Source organism: Oncorhynchus nerka, linkage group LG9b (genome assembly GCF_034236695.1).
Source record: "Oncorhynchus nerka isolate Pitt River linkage group LG9b, Oner_Uvic_2.0, whole genome shotgun sequence".
In the NCBI taxonomy this organism is placed as follows: domain Eukaryota; kingdom Metazoa; phylum Chordata; class Actinopteri; order Salmoniformes; family Salmonidae; genus Oncorhynchus; species Oncorhynchus nerka.
Genome location: NC_088424.1, coordinates 25,590,759 through 25,610,966, shown reverse-complemented (window position 1 = coordinate 25,610,966; position 20,208 = coordinate 25,590,759). Strand labels below are relative to the sequence as shown.

Sequence of the window (20,208 nt, the reverse complement as noted above, 5' to 3'; positions counted from 1 at the left end):
CGAGCCACGGAGCAGGAGGGGAGGACCGAGCCGGCCTGGAAGATAGGGGACATAGAGAATCAAGGGATGCAGAAAGGGAGGAGAGGAGGGTTGAGGAGGCAGAATCAGGAGATAGGTTGGAGAAGGTTTGAGCAGAGGGAAGACACCAGTGGTGAGAGCGCGTGGTGAGGAGACAGATTCTCGCCACGCCACCTGGTAGGAGCGACCTGTCAGGTAGGACGCAATCCAAGCATGGGCCGCGCCGGAGATGCCCAACTCGGAGAGGGTGGAGAGGAGGATCTGATGGTTCACAGTATCGAAGGCAGCCGATAGGTCTAGAAGGATGAGAGCAGAGGAGAGAGAGTTAGCTTTAGCAGTGCGGAGCGCCTCCGTGATACAGAGAAGAGCAGTCTCAGTTGAATGACTAGTCTTGAAACCTGACTGATTTGGATCAAGAAGGTCATTCTGAGAGAGATAGCGGGAGAGCTGGCCAAGGACGGCACGTTCAAGAGTTTTGGAGAGAAAAGAAAGAAGGGATACTGGTCTGTAGTTGTTGACATCGGAGGGATCGAGTGTAGGTTTTAAAGCTGGGACCGAGAGACTGAAAAACAGCTTCTATCTCAAGGCCATCAGACTGTTAAACAGCCATCACTAACATTGAGTGGCTGCTGCCAACATACTGACTCAAATCTCTAGCCACTTTAATAATTAAAAATTGGATGTAATAAATGTATCACTAGTCACTTTAAACAATGCCACTTTATATAATGTTTACATACCTTACATTACTCATCTCATATGTATATACTGTACTCTATACCATCTACCGCATCTTGCCTATGCCGTTCGCCCATCACTCATCCATATATTTATATGTACATATTCTTATTAATTCCTTTACACTTGTGTGTATAAGGTAGTTGTTGTGAAAGTGTTAGATTACTTGTTAGATATTACTGCACGGTCGGAACTAGAAGCACAAGCATTTCGCTACACTAGCATTAACATCTGCTAACGATGTGTATGTGACCAATAACATTTGATTTGATTTGATTTGAATCTAAGCATATTTGAGACCCTAATGAATATTTCCCACCCCATTTAATCTGAGACAGGTAGAAAAATTCTCTCTATAGCCCAATATTCTTAACATACCAGGGTCAGCATTGTATTTTTGTATTAATGGTCTCTAACAATTGCACAATAAAAGTGGCCATTGATAAAAATGCAATTTCATTTGAATTGGTTATTCACCTTGCAATGTTTGGAAATGCGGGATTTTATTTTGAAGGTTCCTCATTACCGTACGAAAGTGACGTCATTGTTTGTGCTGCTGGCGGAATACGAGTTCATATTCTAAACTGCCTGGTTTGAGTTCTACATATTTTTTTTGCTGTTTAGTTCTATGTTTTAGTTTATTTCGCTTAATAGCAAATCACCATGTCGGTGGCGTTTGCACCTCATAGACAACGTGGAAAGGGTGATATAACACCCACTGGAATTCAGAAGGTAATTCATCTTTATCACGCACCACAACAGAATGGATGCGGAGAGAACCCAGCTGCTGCTAGCTAGATAGCTAACTAGCCTAGCCAGTGCCCAGGTCGAACTATAGGCAGCTAACGTTAGCTAAGTAAAGGGAAATAGATTGGTAACAATGTTGCTAGGGTAAAGCGCGGTCAATATGAACTTCGCGGGAGTGGGCAAATCTAAAAATAACTTCTTTTTTTTGTCGATTCGATGGACTAACATTACATTTGTTTCTGATATGAATGGAGGCCTACTAGTATTTTGTTAGCTGGATTGTTAGCTTCTTTTGTTAGCTGGCACACAGAACAGTAACGTTAGATGACAAATGCTTTGTTACTAGGTAGAGAAAACGGCAAAGACAGTTTGACCAGCTAGTTAGTTACAGTGTTGTCATTAACATCATACACTACACTACTCTACTCTCAAATAAAATAATATGATTTTATGAGTAGTCTGGATTGGAACGACAGTTTGTCCTCTGGAGTTATACTGTCTATGGTTCAAAACGTTAATACAAGTAACATTGTTTCCATGTATGCATCACAATTCCCCCAACCCTTTTTACATTGTATTTACTGTATTCTCAATTATTTTTCACTTTAAAATGTATGCCAAACAAAAACCAATGATTTGTTAAATTAGACAAACCATACAACTATGCACATAGACGAATTTTAACAATTACACATGACTAGTTTGCTAACAGACAGCACAAACCATTCTGTTAACCCGCTTTGTATCTGCACAGTTCTTCAAGTAAATGGGGTTTTGTGAAGTTCAGTGGAAATAGTCCTTGTGCATGTTGTATGGTTTGTTTAACATATGAACACTAAGTTTTCTTCCTGTTTTGCTCTGTCATGTTTCAGTTACTGGATGAAAACAATCAGTTGATTCAATGTATAATGGACTTCCAGAGCAAAGGAAAGACAGCAGAATGTTCACAGTAAGTTATACTTTATGTACAACATCTCCATACCTGATGAGCTTTCAGGCTTCATACTATCATGTATTTGAGTTTTTGCAGTGTATTGATGGCTTCTCTCCCTGCCTTTTTAAATGTTAACATGGGTTTTTATCTGTTTTCTGTTAACAGGTACCAGCAGATGCTCCACAGAAATTTAGTTTACCTGGCCACAATAGCAGACTCCAATCAGAACATGCAGTCTCTGCTCCCTGCTGTGAGTATGGGTCCAGGGTGGAGAAGGGCAGTGATGTTACAAGAAGGGGACAATTCATTGGTGCTGAATTGGATTCACTCTGACACATTTCATCAAGTTGTACAGACACTGTACAGTTAGAAATACGGTGTTGTTCTTGGCTCCCGATAGTTCAAGGATTGTGTTCAGTGATTTTAAATCTCAAACTAAGCATAGGGCTTTTAAAACATTTATTTTACCGTTATTTTACTAGGCAAGTCAGTTAAGAACACATTTTTATTTTCAATGGCGGCCTAGGAACAGTGGGTTAACTGCCTTGTTCAGGGGCAGAACGACAGATTTTTTTTACCTTGTCAGCGCAGCGATTCAATCTTGCAACCTTTTGGTTACTAGTCCCAACGCTCTAACCACCAGGCTACCTGCTGCCCAAAACATGACTCTTTGATGAAGTGGTCTAACAATACTCCCTCCATAACTATAATGTATTCTGTTATCATAATTTATAGATCCTGACTTGAAATAATGGCATAGAAATGCAACAACAGAGCTAAGTTACAATTGAAGAAGAGCCAAGCCTCTTTATATGCATTACACTGCTAGTCAGGAACTTCACCAAATTCCACCAGTACAGGAAATTAAGCCAGTATAGGGGTTTCCCATCCTATTCCCAGTATATCTAACCCTGTCAAGCTCTGACGATAGATTGTGCGGTGCATGTGAGATTGAATGTAAATAATATATGCCTCATATGCCACCAATGGAAGCTTGCCCTGTCTCCCCTACTGTTGGTCAAAGGGGTGTATAATGTTCACCTAGATGCTCTGTACTTGATTTCAGAAGTGTGACTCCCCTACTCCCCCAGAGGTAAAGCTTGAAGTGAGTATGGGTGGAGAAGTGGGGGTTAATTTATGATAGGGTGTCTTGGTTCATACTGTGCGTTGGAGGCTATATGATTGATATTCAAACACAGGGTCTTTTGTTGTGAAACTTCATATGTGATACCTCTGAGATAGACTGCTGGTACAATAGTGCAATAGTATTGTACAGTGCCGTGTAAAGGTATACTTTGTGTTGATAGGTTCTGCTTTATTATATAGGCTTACTTGTTGCTGCAATCTGGTGCTGTGAAATAGATGATAGAACAACATGTAAAATCCAGAGATTATATAACATATTATATCCACAGAATGGCCGGGGTCTTTAAATCCTGTACCTTCAATATAATTTGCTTTTATTTTGAACATGATCATTTCTGTTCTTACATTTAAGAACCCATGGTCATCCGTCCATCAGTCTTCCTCCCTCTCCCACCGCTTTTTCTCTCATACATGGCTGAGATATGTATCTTAACACGGCTGGTGTTTCTCTCTCTGTGTTGTCTGTCTGCAGCCTCCTACTCAGAACATGCCCATGGGCCCTGGTGGGATGAACCAGAGCGGAGTGCCGGGCCCCCAGCCCCCCCACGGACACAACATGCCCTCTGAGGGCATGGTCAGTGGCGGACCCCCAGCCCCACACATGCAGAGCCAGATGAACGGACAGATGCCTGGTAAGTGACCTCCCATCCTCTCTCTATCCCTGTCTCACTCACTAGGGTTGCCTAGCAACACCACAGAGCTGGAAGAGGAGGGGAGGGTGCTCTGTTAAACGATGTCACCCGTCTGAGCTCTGGTTGTCTTGGACTCCACTTCACTGTGGTTGTGTTTGTATGCGTGTTTGTTTGTGTGTGTGTGGGGAGAGTAGGGCTGGGCAATATGGCCAAAATATACAATTATATTTTCAAATATTTTGATAAGGTGTTATGTTTTTGAATAATTAAAGTTCTAAATGTTCTTTGAGTCGTTCATGACCTTGATTGTTTTATACTGTTCAATCCAACTTTAAACAAAAAAAATTCTGCAAGGTTGCATGGTATGGGGAAAAAATGTAGACGTAGTTATTTGGTGAACTGTTCGAATCATTATTGACAGGTTAGGAACCGATGTGTTGGTCAGTGTTTCCAGGGCACCCTAATAAGGTGTTTCATTAGATGTTTTATTACCTGGGCTGCGGTCCAAACTTAAAAGACACCCTCGCCTTATGCCCTTGGGGAAAGCCCCGTCGCCATTTTGGAGGGCGGCCCAACTGATTAGCCAAGCAAGGGAAGTTTGCAACGTAAGCCCCTCAGCCCTCGTTTTTAGTCGAGTGTACAATTATGTTCACTCCGGGGCCTGAAACTCCCCATAATTCAATTTGCGGCGATTGTACATCCACTAAGAAAAGTCAGCAAAAACTTAATAACAACATCAATGGAGTCAACATAAAAATAGAAGCAAAAACAAATGCAAATAAGTTAGAAATTGTGCTAGTAATGCACATGACGGCACAAACACGTCTCGTAAAAATGTTTTTGTTTGGTTATCTTTTGGAATTTGTAGAAATAAAACATTTTCCTCCTTCAGAAGTTCCAGCTAGGCAGGCTAATATTAGTTAGCTAATTCATTTGCTAGCTATCGTACAGTTAGCGTATATTAATAATTATATATTTAATTTAAGTAGACATGCACTCATAAATGACTAGCGCATATAAAGCACCCACAAGCTACCAGTGGCTGAAAACACAATTTATTTTTTATTTATTTCACCTTTATTTAACCAGGTAGGTCAGTTGAGAACAAGTTCTCATTTACAACTGCAACCTGGCCAAGATAAAGCAAAGCAGTGCGACACAAACAACACAGAGTTACACATGGGATAAACAAACGTACAGTCAATAACACAATCATCGTGGGATGTACGAGTGACGAATTTCCGGACAAGGGTGGTCCATTTAAAAAGCATTCCTTCCTACCTCAGCCTGCAAGTGTATACTCGTCAGACGTCATGATACGTCATCAGAAGTGTCCACTTAATTTGAGGGCTGAGGGGATAGGGTCTTTTAAGTGTTTGAACCGCAGCCTTGATGTAGCTAGCTAGCTAACATATTCATGCTTTGCCTATTCCTCTGATATAGAGTATACCATTGCACAAACAACATGCTTATCTAGGCCTACACCAGCACTGGTACCAGGCTGTATTAGCTAGCTGACTCTTAGCTTGCTAAATGTACTAACTAGTGATTAGCATTTGCGGCTAATGCAAATTCTTTTAGCCCCAACTTGCTAAGAAAAGACAAACTAGTAGTAGTTTGCAGATGGTAAGATACACAAACTAATAGTGTAATTATAGAACATTTGTGTAAAGCAGCATCGTTGTCACCAACATCTTGTTGTATCTATCTAACCATGCAGACTGCAGAGTGAACAGCAAGAAAGTGCTTGTGACTCCATGGTTGAGAAATTGCTCTCTCGTTGAGTAACATGGGGCAGGGTTTGGTGTGTGAAGCGGTATACCGCCCAGCCCCAGGGGCTAGACTGTTAACATTTAGTCTACTTTGTTCTGCCGCAGGGTAGATTGACCAGTTATTACCAGTTGTCAAGGCTCTACAGCGCACATGCTTGTGAATATTAAAATAGGGAGAAAGTATTTTTCTCGGGAAATCATTAATAATGTTTTAATTAAATAATTAAATATTTGATCTCTGTACTGTATGGTCTAATATCTTCCAAAATGTTGAATGATCTGTCGTTCTTTTTTTCCCAGGGCCTAATCACATGCCCATGCAGGGCCCTGGGCCGGGTCCCAACCAGCCCCCCAACATGCCCGGCAGCGGCTCCATGAACATGCCCCCCAGCAGCCATGGCTCTATGGGCGGCTACAACCACGCTGTACCCTCCTCTCAGAGCATGCCTGCCCAAGGCCAGATGAACATGACCCAAGGACCCATGGGTAACTACGGCCCCCGGCCCAACATGAACATGCAGGCTAACCAAGGTACAGGAAAGAGGAAAACAAACGTGTCCTTGATAGACCTTCTCTTTGACCCATACACATCTTTTGATGATGACATTCATCCATGGATGCTTTATTGTTGAGTTTTTTTTCAAATTGGGTTCTGTAATGGCATACTGTGTGTGTTTGTGTTGTTCCTGCCCCAGGCCCCATGATGCACCAGCAGCCTCCCTCCCAGCAGTACAACATACCCCCTGGAGGTGGCGGGCAGCACTACCAGGGCCAGCAGAACCCCATGGGCATGATGGGCCAGGGGAACCACGTGATGGGGCAGAGGCCCATGCCCCCTTACAGACCCCCACAGCAAGGTACGCTCTGCTCTACAGAGTGGGCACTGGGACAAGGCGCTTGGTTTGACTTGACACAGGGCTGAAACCTCTTCTCCTGTCCGTAACCCCCTTTCCACTTCGTCTCTTAAGTGGAACTATCTTTCACTTACACTGTCGTTGCTTGTAGACATAGGTAGCCCCATTACCATAGAAGGAGTACCCAGGTGTCCTGAAGGTTGTTGTCAGACCCAGACAACTGAGCTATAGTTTGAGGACCAGGAGCTCTCTAGCGAATAAGTGGCCCAAATTCCAACCTCACTCCCCTTTCCACACCGAAATCCCCCCCTCCCCCCTCCCCACACTCCCGCCCCAACAACACCTTGAATCAACCTGTGTGTGTTGTGTGTGTGTATGTAGGACCCCCTCAGCAGTACCCAGGGCAGGAAGACTACTATGGGGACCAGTACAGTCACGCAGGACAGGGAGCCTCAGAAGGTAGGAGAACCAACCCTCCAACCAACCGCTCGTAGAACCAACCAAACCTCTCCGTCCGTCTAACGTTCACTTAGAGAAACTGTATTGAGTCATGTAGAAGGACAAGAGGATTGCGAGTACCAAAACAACATTGTATGACAGTGACACCATCCCTCAGCTAAAGCCAGTGAATTGCTCAGGACCACTTTACACCTGAAACGAATCATCAATGGTTTATCTTGGTTCCACCGCAGTTATCTAGAACATTTGTGGAAATAGAGAATGGAAGATGTCAGTTAGTCATGGTGCTCTGTAAACCTGGCAAGAAGGAAGCTAATGTTTGGTTTGCCTGCCCACCATCCCACCGGTGATATGCGTCTTCGATAAACAAATAGCTAGTTATTCTGTCCAACCGTTTTCTTGTGGAGGTGTGGCTCCAAATGCGTACCGCGATTCAATCCAGGAAGTTGATCTTAGGTGGTGCTTTTAGCAGAAGCAGAGGTCCTACTTTAGCAGAAGCCCCACACACGTGTTGACAGATGTTGCTTTGAAGACTCCTGGTGGAAAAGGTGACTAGTTGGACTGGTATTTTTCACCAGTGATTTCCCACCCCTCCATAGTGATTTTGCATCATAGCATCCCCATCAATTATTCTTAAATTAATAACTTTCTCTTGCATGTATCAATCACTTTCTACACCTTTCTGAGTTGTCTACATTCTACTCCCTTTCAAACTTTGACACAGTATTCTCCAGTCTCGTAGCTAAATTGTACTCCTATGGAAATTACAGGATTTAAATATTGTCTTGTAAAACTGTATATTCCCAAAAGAAAGTGAAACAAATATTCCAATGTTTACTTATCACTTTTGCAAAACCTATATTTATGAACATTGATACCCACACACACACAGAGACATTGCTTGAAGCAATATAAAATATATACTGATATTTAACAATCTGTATATTTTTAATCCCCTGACTTTCCCCCTCATTGACTTATCACCTCAAACATGGACATGAAATAACATGTCTTCCTATCTCCTTGTGAAATAATGCTTTAGGTGGTTTACTACAGCCACCGTTCCCTGATCAAGGCTTTGATCCCTCAGAACAATACTACCAAGGAGGTATCTATGTAGCTTCACAGAAATGTACTCACAGGGGAAAAGGAAGAAGCTAAGCTAAAAACACATGACTTATGGAACTTTTGTGTTGCTTTTATGGAGACATTTCTGAGACTTCTTTCCAATTGTGACAAAGGCTATTGTGTTTTATAACTGCAATAGCCTAAATGCTAGCTTTTTACAATTAATAACATAACTCAAGTACACTTTCTATACCGATATTATTTCCTCTGTTTAGCCTTCCCTGGCCAGCTGAAGCTTTCTGAGTTTGTTCTAGTCTCTGTTTTCTGGCTTCATGTCCCTCACCGCTATGCACGTGACTACTTTTAATCGTTGATGATTTCTCACTCACATATTTCATTTCTCATAAATGTTGTCGTTCCAGCTTTGTTTTATTAATGGCTCATAGCAGGTGTCAGGTAAGGATGCTAAAAAAGAGTCACTATAACAACCATGTTGCATATAAAAACAAACAAAAATAAACTTAATGTTTCAATGGGCATGCTCACAGTGTTGGTTCTTTTCTCCTGTGGTTCTTGTCTTGTCTGCCAGAGCGAGACCCAGCAGCCAACCAACAGTCCCCCTATGAAAAAGATAATGGTTTGTTAACTTTGTTTGTTAACAGCCTAAATCAGTGTTTTCAAAAAACGTTCTGATCAGGATTAGGGTCAATATCCTGTTCAATTCAATCAACTCAGGAAGTAAAATTAAATTCCAATCATGGTGTTGGTTCTTTTCTCCTGTGGGTTATGTCTGCCAGAGCGAGACCCAGCAGCCAACCAACAGTCCCCATATGAAAAAGATCATGGTTTGTTAACTTTGTTTAACAGCCAAAATCAGTGTGTTCAAACAAATTCTGATCCGGGTTTGGGTCAATAGCTTGTTCAATTCAGGAAGTAAACTGAAATTCTAATCATGCTGGAAAAATTTGGAATTGAATTTCAGTTTACCTTCCGACTTGAAATGGACCCCAAGCCTGATTCTGGCCACTCTAAACACTGATGTCTGCTGTGTTGTCGTCAAACCTGGTTCAGGTACTGAAATATCACAGATACTGTAATGTCGCTCTGTTGCCCCCTGTAGGTAATGCCCAGTATGGCCAGCAGCAGGAGGCCTACCAGCAAGGTCCTCCCCAGCAGCAGGGCTACCCCCCACAGCAGCAGTACCCTGGACAGCAGGGCTACCCTGGACCGCAACAGGGCTATGGTGGGTGGAACCTAAGCAATATCACTGAATCTGTCTTTGCGTGTCTCGGTCTTTCTCTCTCTCACTCATCTTGTTCTCTCACTCTATTTATTTTCTCTCTTTCTTGTTCTTTCTTTCTCTTTATTTTTCCATAGCCTATTACTTTGTACACTTTTTTGGGGGATTTACTGAAATGGGAAATAAAAAGATGTTGGTGTGTGCCATTACTCTGATGGCAGTCAGTCCACACTCATCCTGTAGGATTCACCGTTTACTTTCCTTTTCATTATCTTGAAACATCAGTCCTAGATTCCAAATGGCACTCACCCAGAGCCTCACATATGTTTACTGAACCACACCACTGTTTTGCTAATTGAAATGGTGTACTTTCAATGTTGCAGCGGCGCAATCAAGGCTACACATACTGGCACGTTGATCAGAAGCGGTAGCTGGCAGACATTGGCGCTGTTAGGTGTCCCTCTCGTACTATGGTGGGTCACTGTACAGGCCTAGTTACTGTGTGATAGAAAGTCTCTGAAAGTTAGAGATGGCGGGAGAGTAAAAGGAATAGGACACGCTTATGGGTAATAACCCTCGGCATTGTGGGTGTGGGAACCACAGCCCCCTCTTTCGTTTTTAAAATCCTGTCAGCTCTCCTTTCTCTCATGTCAGTAATGAGCTGGTGGAGAGAGGCAGAGGCTATGAGTTGGGCTCCATCTGGCTCACATGCGCTCTCGCAGGCGGGCCACACAAGGTTAAGATTTGCGGTAGCTGCGTCTGCATTATGAGCACCTAATGACGTTTGACTTGGCCCAGTCAGTCAGTCAGTCAGTCAGTCATCGTATCACTGATCAGCTGTTAACCTGTCTAGCGGAACCCCGTTCCGCTAGCGGAACCCCTCGCCAACAGCCAATGAAATTGCAGTGCGCCAAATACAAATCAACAGAAATATGATAAATCAAATTTCTGAAACATACAGGTATTAGGCACTATTTTAAAGATAAAATTCTTGTTAATCCAGCCACAGTGTCTGATTTAAAAAATGCTTTACAGCGAAAGCTCCACAAACGATTATGTTAGGTCACCACCAACTCGCAGATAAACCTAGCCATTTTTCCAGCCAAAGAGAGGAGTCACAAAAAGCACAAATAGAGGTCAAATTAATCACTAACCTTTGATCTTCATCAGATGGCACTCATAGGACTTTATGTTACACAATACATGTATGTTTTGTTCGGTAAAGTTCATATTTATATCCAAAAATCTTATTTTACATTGGCGTGTTATGTTCAGTAGTTCCAAAACATGCAGTGATATTGCAGAGAGCCACATGAATTCACAGAAACACTCATTATATATGTCGATGAAAATACAATTGTTAGGCATGGAAATATAGATACACTTCTCCTTAATGCAACCGCTGTGTCAAATTTCAAAAAAACTTTACGGAAAAAGCATAAAAGCATCATCTGAGAACGGAGCTCAGATCCCAAATCTGCCATGTTGGGTAGTCAGCATTATTCATAAATAGCATTATAAATATTCACTTACCTTTGATGATCTTCATCAGAATGCACTCCCAGGAATCGCAGTTCCACAATAAATGTTTGTTTTGTTTGATAATGTCCATCATTTATGTTCATTTATGTCCAATAGCTTCTTTTGTTAGGGTGTTTGGTAAACAAATCCAAATGTGCGATCTGGTCCATTCGGACGAAACGTTCAAAAGTTATATTACAGGTCGAAGAAACTTGTCAAACTAAGTATAGAATTTTTCTTTAGGATGTTTTTATGATAAAAGTTCAATAATGTTCCAACCGGAGAATTACATTGTCTGTAGGAAAGCAATGGAACGAGAGCTACCTCCCAAGTGAAAGCGCGTGACTGAGAGCGACCACTGCCTCAAAGAGCTCTCATCCGGTTCCACATCACAGTAGAAGCCTGAAACAACGTTCTAAAGACGGTTAACATCTAGTGGAAGCCTTAGGAAGTGCAACATAACCAATATCCCACTGTGTATTCGATAGGGGTGAGTTCAAAAACTACAAACCTCAGATTTCCCACTTCCTGTTTGGATTTTTTTCTCAGGTTTTTGCCTGCCATATGAGTTCTGTTATACTCACAGACCTCATTCAAACCGTTTTAGGAACTTCAGAGTGTTTTCTATCCAATACCAATAATAATATGCATTCATTAGCATCTGGGACTGAGTAGGAGGCAGTTCACTCTGGGCACGCTAATCATACAAAAGTGAAAATGCTGCCCCCTATCCCAAAGAAGTTAAGATGCCTGATTATGGCACTACGCGGCGGTAAGGTAGCTGCAGTGCAGTGGTAGTATACAGAGGCGGTCTGATGGAGTGATTTTTAATGATGCTTCACTTATCTAATGAGGGCCCACTGAATCTCCTTGATGTCTCCTTTCATTAGAAAACTTAACACCCAGCTCCAGCAAGTCAGACTCTCTCATTACAAAGTCAAATCAAATCAAATCAAATTTATTTATATAGCCCTTCGTACATCAGCTGATATCTCAAAGTGCTGTACAGAAACCCAGCCTAAAACCCCAAACAGCAAACAATGCAGGTGTAAAAGCACGGTGGCTAGGAAAAACTCCCTAGAAAGGCCAAAACCTAGGAAGAAACCTAGAGAGGAACCAGGCTATGTGGGGTGGCCAGTCCTCTTCTGGCTGTGCCGGGTAGAGATTATAACAGAACATGACCAAGATGTTCAAATGTTCATAAATGACCAGCATGGTCGAATAATAATAAGGCAGAACAGTTGAAACTGGAGCAGCAGCACAGTCAGGTGGACTGGGGACAGCAAGGAGTCATCATGTCAGGTAGTCAGCACGGTCCAGGGCTCAGGTCCTCCGAGAGAGAGAAAGAAAGAGAGTGGACTGGGGCCAGTCCTCTTCTGGCTGTGCCGGGTGGAGATTATAACAGAACGTGGCCAAGATGTTCAAATGTTCATAAATGACCAGCATGGTTGAATAATAGTAAGGCAGAACAGTTGAAACTGGAGCAGCAGCATGGCCAGGTGGACTGGGGACAGCAAGGAGTCATCATGTCAGGTAGTCCTGGGACATGGTCCTAGGGCTCAGGTCCTCCGAGAGAGAGAAAGAAAGAGAGGAGAGAATTAGAGAACGCACACTTAGATTCACACAGGACACCGAATAGGACAGGAGAAGTACTCCAGATATAACAAACTGACCCTAGCCCCCGACACACAAACTACTGCAGCATAAATACTGGAGGCTGAGACAGGAGGGGTCAGGAGACACTGTGGCCCCATCCGAGGACACCCCCGGACAGGGCCAAACAGGAAGGATATAACCCCACCCACTTTGCCAAAGCACAGCCCCCACACCACTAGAGGGATATCTTCAACCACCAACTTACCATCCTGAGACAAGGCCGAGTATAGCCCACAAAGATCTCCGCCACGGCACAACCCAAGGGGGGCGCCAACCCAGACAGGCTGACCACAACAGTGAATCAACCCACCCAGGTGACGCACCCCCCAGGGACGGCATGAGAGAGCCCCAGTAAGCCAGTGACTCAGCCCCCGTAACAGGGTTAGAGGCAGAGAATCCCAGTGGACAAGAGGGGAACCGGCCAGGCAGAGACAGCAAGGGCGGTTCGTTGCTCCAGAGCCTTTCCGTTCACCTTCCCACTCCTGGGCCAGACTACACTCAATCATATGACCCACTGAAGAGATGAGTCTTCAGTAAAGACTTAAAGGTTGAGACCGAGTTTGCGTCTCTGACATGGGTAGGCAGACCGTTCCATAAAAATGGAGCTCTATAGGAGAAAGCCCTGCCTCCAGCTGTTTGCTTAGAAATTCTAGGGACAATTAGGAGGCCTGCGTCTTGTGACCATAGCGTACGTGTAGGTATGTACGGCAGGACCAAATCAGAGAGATAGGTAGGAGCAAGCCCATGTAATGCTTTGTAGGTTAGCAGTAAAACCTTGAAATCAGCCCTTGCTTTGACAGGAAGCCAGTGTAGAGAGGCTAGCACTGGAGTAATATGATCAAATTTTTGGTTCTAGTCAGGATTCTAGCAGCCGTATTTAGCACTAACTGAAGTTTATTTAGTGCTTTATCCGGGTAGCCGGAAAATAGAGCATTGCAGTAGTCTGGAACAAACCTAGAAGACAGCGGAGACACCTTCCGGAAACCTGCATGGATTAATTTAGATGCACTGTTCACTTGTTGGACAGAAAGTTTCTGATTTTTGCTTAAATGTAAATGTAAATGTTTTAGATGGAAAAAAGCTGTCCTCGAAATGGTCTTGATATGTTCTTCAAAAGAGAGATCAGGGTCCAGAGTAACGCCGAGGTCCTTCACAGTTTTATTTGAGACGACTGTACAACCATTAAGATTAATTGTCAGATTCAACAGAAGATCTCTGTTTCTTGGGACCTAGAACAAGCATCTCAGTTTTGTCCTAGTTTAATAGTAGAAAGTTTGCAGCCATCCACTTAAAACAGAGTAGGCCAGTGTTAATGTGGAGCCAAACTTCAGCAAATGGGCCAGGACCCAACTAATACTACTACTACCCACCAGTCTCTTTCTGCCATGCCTCTGGCTGGTTGTCACTGGATATGTCTATTGGGAGATAAAGGTTAATTGACACTCAATGGTTCAAGAACAAGACGTGGCATAATGGACATCAAACAGGACAAAGTCAGTGAATCAAGCGCGCTCTTATACTCCCAGGTTAACTGTGTGCTTTTTGTTATTGAACAGACCAGTCTTCTTAACTGCTCCTATATGGTGTGAAGAACTGTAGCATGTTTCAGTTAGACATCCATAACCTTTTTCTCTGCTCTGTCCCCCCTCCCCAGGTCCGTCCCAGGGAGCCCCAGGCCAGTACCCCCAGGGTTACCCCCAGGGCCAGGGGCAGCAGTACGGGGCCTACCGGGGCCCCCAGCCCGGCCCCCCTCAGGCCCAGCAGCAACGCCCATACCCAGGCTACGATCAGGTGAGTATGAGCCCATGAGTAGGCAGGCCTAACCTCTATCTGTATGTGACTCTTATTGTGTCCTTTTTATATGTTGGCTAGAGATGGATAGAAGTTAAAAATGTAACGTGAAGTTTTCCAGGGTTCAGGGAGTGTCCATAAGCAAGAGACCTGGGTGGAGTGGGTGTCTTGTGCATGCTGACATTGTATGGGGAGATTAAGACAAGTTGAATAATATTGGATAATACAGCAAGTCAGACCAGAGCAGTGCAATGCGAGGGCAATGTAGTGTCTCCTCCCTAAACGTAACTGACTTTTGAGATTGTTGAAGGGGAGGGGAGAGCTACGTGTTGCCCTGTATTTTCTGTGGTCCTTTGCGGGGGCCACAGCAACACTTTGATTCTTTATCTTTGAATATTCAGGGACACATGAGGAAATAAAGACCCAGGGATTTGAACCCCTGACTAGTTCTGTAAGAAGCAAAGGTAATGGTAAAATCTGAACGTGTGACCGTTCACCTAGCCTTGATTTGCATTTGTCATGTTTCTCCTCCTGTCTTCTATTTAAACATCTGATTTCCACCTTTACCTCTTTTTGTAACCAGGGGTCGAATTCTATTCTTGAGGTCTTCAAACATATCAAGCATATTCTGTAGGGGAACTTCAAAAATAAAATGTTGATGGTTTGGAATTGACTAAATCAATCAAAAGTACAACTCCTCATGCCTTGGGTTATTATTCATCCCTTTTCATGCAATATACTGCATTTAAATGTTTTTTTTTTAATGCGTAATTTAATTATGCACTGTGTAGAATAGTAAATGATCAAAGTAAGTCAAATTTAAGCAAAATAAATCAATGTGTAACTAAACTTTTATTCCTAAAGAGCAGCCACTTTCGACCCCTGTTTAGAAATGCTCCTGCAAAATACAAAACATGTGAAATGTGCAAGTCGGAGAGAAGCATTTTGCCTACTGCTACAGTATAACTGACATGACGTTACTTCCCTCCTGTTGACCTTTTCTGTGGCCATGCTGCCACCTGCTGGTTAAATATAGCCAATGCAGCCACACAGGAATAGTCTGCATCTGTATCTGTAACAAAAGGTTCATAACTAGCTGCTACAGATGTGCTTGTTTGCATCCTGTTTAAATATGTAAATATTAGCATTTCCCTAGTAAATGCCTGTTTGTTCAGATGTTCGGATGAAAAGTAATTAAGATGTCCATTTACAGTACTCCCTTCCTCCCTCCACAGGGTCAATATGGAAATTACCAGCAATGAGAGATGGCCATGGCAGTCACTGTCAGTCACCAAGAGCCCCGCTCTGACCTCTAACCTCTGACCTCTGTACAACTGTTATCTGGACTTTTATAACGGCTGCAGCTCACAGAGACGCCCACACACACACACTTTGCCCTCTGTATCCCCTATGTCTGGGCCTTATGTAATGAGATGATTGTGTTCACTTCCATTTCTCCCCTTCTAGTCTGAGTTAAGTCTCAAAGCAGCAATGCCTTAAAACCAAACAGAGCTGCCTTATCCAGAGCACTGCAGATTTCGAAAAGGGCAAAAAATTACCCGTAAAATTCATTTTGTCTAGATCAGAGGACAGAAGTGTACAGAACTGAACTTCACACTCTTGTAGGGCAATGTTTCTCCATCCAATAGCCCCCTGTTCATAAGAAGCAATAATGCCAATGGGAAGTGGAGGGGTGGGACGGGGATGGAGTGAGGAGATTTTAACACCAGAAACAAAATTCTGTACGGCTATGTTATATGTCAAGGTCAACATATGTGATGATGTAAACATGTATTTTATGATTTTTAGATGGAGCTAATTTTGTATAAGAATTTGGAGTACTGTTGAATATAGTTTCTGTTTTCCTCCTGAAGTGTTATGTCTCTTGATGTAAGTTGTGATTAACATTGTTTTCATCTGCTATTTTGTTTGTTCTTTTGTTATTTGTAACCCCTGATTTCCCTTTGCTTCTTCAAAGACTTGTACATTGAATATGTGCTTGGGGTGAACAAATCTGATGCTTTGGTTTTCTGAATGGATTGTACATAGAAAGCCCTCAAACAAACTGAGAACACCTATCTGTATTGGAGCATCAGTGGTGAAACATTATTTCTTTGGGCAACAAAACATGACCTGTGAGTGGGGCTGTATTCTGACTTTGAGATCTACAGTATGTGTGTAACTAGGGTTGCAAAGCTACCGGTGATTTTCCAAAGTTACCGGAATATTGCGTGATTTTAGTCATTAACAGAATATATTGTAATTTTGGTAATCTAGTAATCTATACTTGAATAACTTTTAAAAACTGTATTCGTATATAGTGTTCATTAATTATATCTGTGACCATATTGTCCATGAGTTTTATATTAGATAGTAGGGTGGCAGGTAGCGCATTGGGCTAGTAACCGAAAGGTTGCTGGTTTGAATACCTGAGCAGACAAGGTGAAAAATCTGCCGACTTGCCCATGAGTGAGGAACTTAACCCTAATTTGCTCCAGGAACGCCATGGCTGACCATGTCAAACACCACATTTCTCTGGACTAATCTGGTATATGTGACATTTTTTTATTTTACCATATTTTTCAAGAGAAAATAACCTAATTAATGGCAAAAAGCATCTAATCAACCATTACATTATTTTTACACTAATCTAATGATTTACTTTTTTCACAACTGCCACCAGTTTGATGCCCAAACATTAATAAAACATTGACATAAAATAAATAAAAGTTTGTAAAAAGGAAATTTCATGCTGAAACCCTCATATTAAACAATAATGAATGGTATTAGTTTAGTTTCTTTTTTATTTAGGATTGTTTAACATCTTTGTCATATATATTTTTTACCTCTATGGGATCGGTGTCCCTAAACCTGGATGGTTGTTACTAACGTGCGCTAATGTGACTAGAATGACATAAGTAACAGCCAACTTTCCAGTACATAGATATGTCTTATATGGGCAGAAAGCTTAAATTCTTGTTAATCTAACTGCAGTCCAATTTACAGTAGCTATTACAGTGAAAAAATACCATTCTATTAATTTGAGAGTGCACAACAACAAAACACTTATCATGGAAACTGGTTTGATACATTCACCTCCGAAGGTAAATAGTGTACTTACATTTAGTAATGTTGCTCTGATTTGTCATCATGAGGGTCCCAGAGATAAAATGTAGGATAGTTTTGTTTGATAAAATACATGTTATATTCAAATGTAGGAACTGGGTTCTGTCTTTGGCCCGCCTGGCCATCTAGATGTGTGAAGGTTAGTGTTTTTTCTCTGTAGGGAAGCAAATGATCCATCATGTATGACATTCCTGAATGTGTGTAAACTTGTATTTTTTTAATACCATAGCTTTTTTGTGTGTTCTCTATAGTTATGTATCAATTGACCAATTCGGCACATTTGGGCAAACTCCTTTCAGACTTGATACAAAATATAGTGTACTAATGTAATGCTTCACTGGATCAGTCTGAAACTTTACACACACACACTGCTGCCATCTAAATTACACCTAAACTCCTATCTGAATGTATGGCCTTTCTCTTGCATTTCAAAGACGATGGAACAATTATTCTTTTCTGAAAACGCATGTTTTTGATTGTATTATCTTTTACCAGATCTAATGTGTTATTCTTCTACATTAATTTTACATTTCCACAAACTTCAAAGTGTTTCCTTTCAACTGGTATCAATAATATGCATATCCTTCCTTCAGGTCCTGAGCTACAGGCCGTTAGATTTGGGTATGTCATTTTAGGTGGACATTTTAAAAAATGGGCCGATCCTTATCTGATTAAAAATATTTCAGATATTTTACATGTTATTACCCACACAGGATCAGAGATTATTAGACACTTGTCATAATCTGAATTACACAAATGGGCCACTAGATGTCTTCTGACAGATTGTAAAAAAAAATCCTTGGAAGATAAAAAACAATTCTGTTAATTTACAGGTCAACTTTGAATGTTTCAAGTAATACACCCTCCCTTTGCAAACCTATGTGTAACACAAAGCACTGAGCACATATTCATAAAGTGTCTCAGATTAGGACAGCTGAATTGGGATCAGTTTAGCCTTTTAGATAATATGTAAGAATAAATAGATAGGGGAGACCTGATCCAAGATCAGCACTCCTACTCTGAGATGGTTTATTAATAGGGCCCCTGAATGCTTCCAGTACCCCCTGCTTCTCCTAAAAGTTGAATTTAGAACCATGTATCTTATGGCCTTGGCGCTTCAGTGTGCTCTGTTATTGGTAGCTGAATAAGAGATGAATTCAGTTGGGGGATATTCCAAACATATGTCTAATGTGCATCGGACACAGCTCTCTGGAGAATAGTGTCTGCTCGATACATTACGTTTTTACCTGCAACTTTCTGAACGTTTTGCCCGTGCTCAATATTCCCATAATGGGTCTGTGGGAGTGCATTGACCACAGACTGTCATACATTCAGTATGTTCAGCACCACATAAGCTTGTTTCAGACAGAATGAATCGTCTTTACAATGTTGGATGAGATTTCTCCCCCGAATAAACTTTTACATTTTTGTTATTTAAGAAAATGTAATGTACGTTAACCACCAACAGAATAATATGAGTTATGGAGTATAACGTAAGTAACCACCAACAGAATAATATGAGTTATGTGGAGTATAACGTAAGTAACCACCAACAGAATAATATGAGTTATGTGGAGTATAACAAAGTGTTACGTTATACTCTAAACTGAGTGTCTTGCTGTAATGATTTGAGATACATTTCCTATGATGTCATGCAACATTTCACTCTTGTACAGACTGGTTGTGTTATTTTATGAAACCTTGGGCTTGATATACATTTGTACAATATGCATAAATCATGCACATATTATAGAGAAGATAGAAGTATGGTGATTGGTTTCCAGTCAGCCTCAAAGATACTAACCTTGGTATGCTTTAGTACATACCTTGTAATAAATGTTTTGTCTTTCATTTACCCTGTAGCCAACATGATGTTACTGTAAGTGTCATTGTGATGTGAAACTGTACAGTATGTCACTGAAAAACTGCAACAATAAATTGCTTGAATTTTTTTTATACACTTGTGTTGGATTTTTATGCAATTGTCTTCAAATGTCCCTGTTCTTCAAATGCAACGACATAGACAATGTTGTCTAAGTTTACTTTGTGATTTTCTTGTTTTGAATATCTGTTCATGTATTTACTGTACACTATTAGCTCAGTAAGTTCCCACCACACCCTGCATTCCAGATGTATCAGAAGTCCCGGGTACTTTTGCACCAAAAATGACCTTCCCCCTCCAGAGGGACTACCTGTCACGCACAGTAGGGGGGGGAGAGTTACAGATGGTGCACCAGATGTGTGTCCGGAGCACGTGACCAGACTGGACATGGTGTTAGAGGGCCACTGCCTGACCCTTCCCTGGTGCTGATGTGTTTGTGTGTTAGAAAGGGTGTTTATAGATGTCAGACACTAAGAGAAAGACAGTAAGAGAGAAATCTTAAACGTGTTTGCGCTCCTTTATAATGATCTGCATGTAGACTGTGTACGTGTGTGTGTGCGCGCATGTATATGTGCAGTGCTCAAGGTCTAGTGGCATCTCCCAGTCACCCCAGCACCATCCTGC

At 41.9% G+C, this 20,208-nt stretch overlaps 1 protein-coding gene across 11 annotated transcripts; it reads left to right on the top strand.

Moving 5' to 3' along the window:
* The first annotated feature begins 1,295 nt into the window (after window positions 1-1,295).
* Window positions 1,296-19,660, top strand: LOC115114505 (protein SSXT-like). Of its 11 annotated transcripts, XM_029642790.2 has the most exons (14): window positions 1,296-1,488; window positions 2,376-2,452; window positions 2,603-2,687; window positions 3,504-3,542; window positions 4,056-4,215; window positions 6,288-6,518; window positions 6,683-6,844; window positions 7,223-7,300; window positions 8,958-9,005; window positions 9,166-9,213; window positions 9,489-9,611; window positions 14,440-14,576; window positions 14,978-15,040; window positions 15,812-15,900. In XM_029642790.2, exons 1-13 carry the CDS (start codon window positions 1,420-1,422, stop codon window positions 14,993-14,995), a joined length of 1,275 nt encoding a protein of 424 aa, XP_029498650.1. In that variant the 5' UTR covers window positions 1,296-1,419; the 3' UTR covers window positions 14,996-15,040; window positions 15,812-15,900. The 11 variants fall into 11 exon arrangements, with proteins under 11 accessions (XP_029498650.1, XP_029498649.1, XP_029498648.1 ...); XM_029642789.2 differs by lacking the exon at window positions 14,978-15,040 and having other exon boundaries at window positions 3,507-3,542; window positions 15,812-19,660; XM_029642788.2 differs by lacking the exon at window positions 14,978-15,040 and having other exon boundaries at window positions 15,812-19,660.
* Window positions 19,661-20,208: the final 548 nt, after the last annotated feature.

Bases quoted from the DNA above. Each gene is read 5' to 3' on its own strand.
- LOC115114505 (XM_029642788.2), top strand. From the start codon at position 1,420: ATGTCGGTGGCGTTTGCACCTCATAGACAACGTGGAAAGGGTGATATA. The intron at 2,688-3,503 runs GTGAGTATGGGT...ACTTGATTTCAG, and splicing joins TGCAGTCTCTGCTCCCTGCT to AAGTGTGACTCCCCTACTCC. The intron at 14,577-15,811 runs GTGAGTATGAGC...CTCCCTCCACAG, and splicing joins CATACCCAGGCTACGATCAG to GGTCAATATGGAAATTACCA.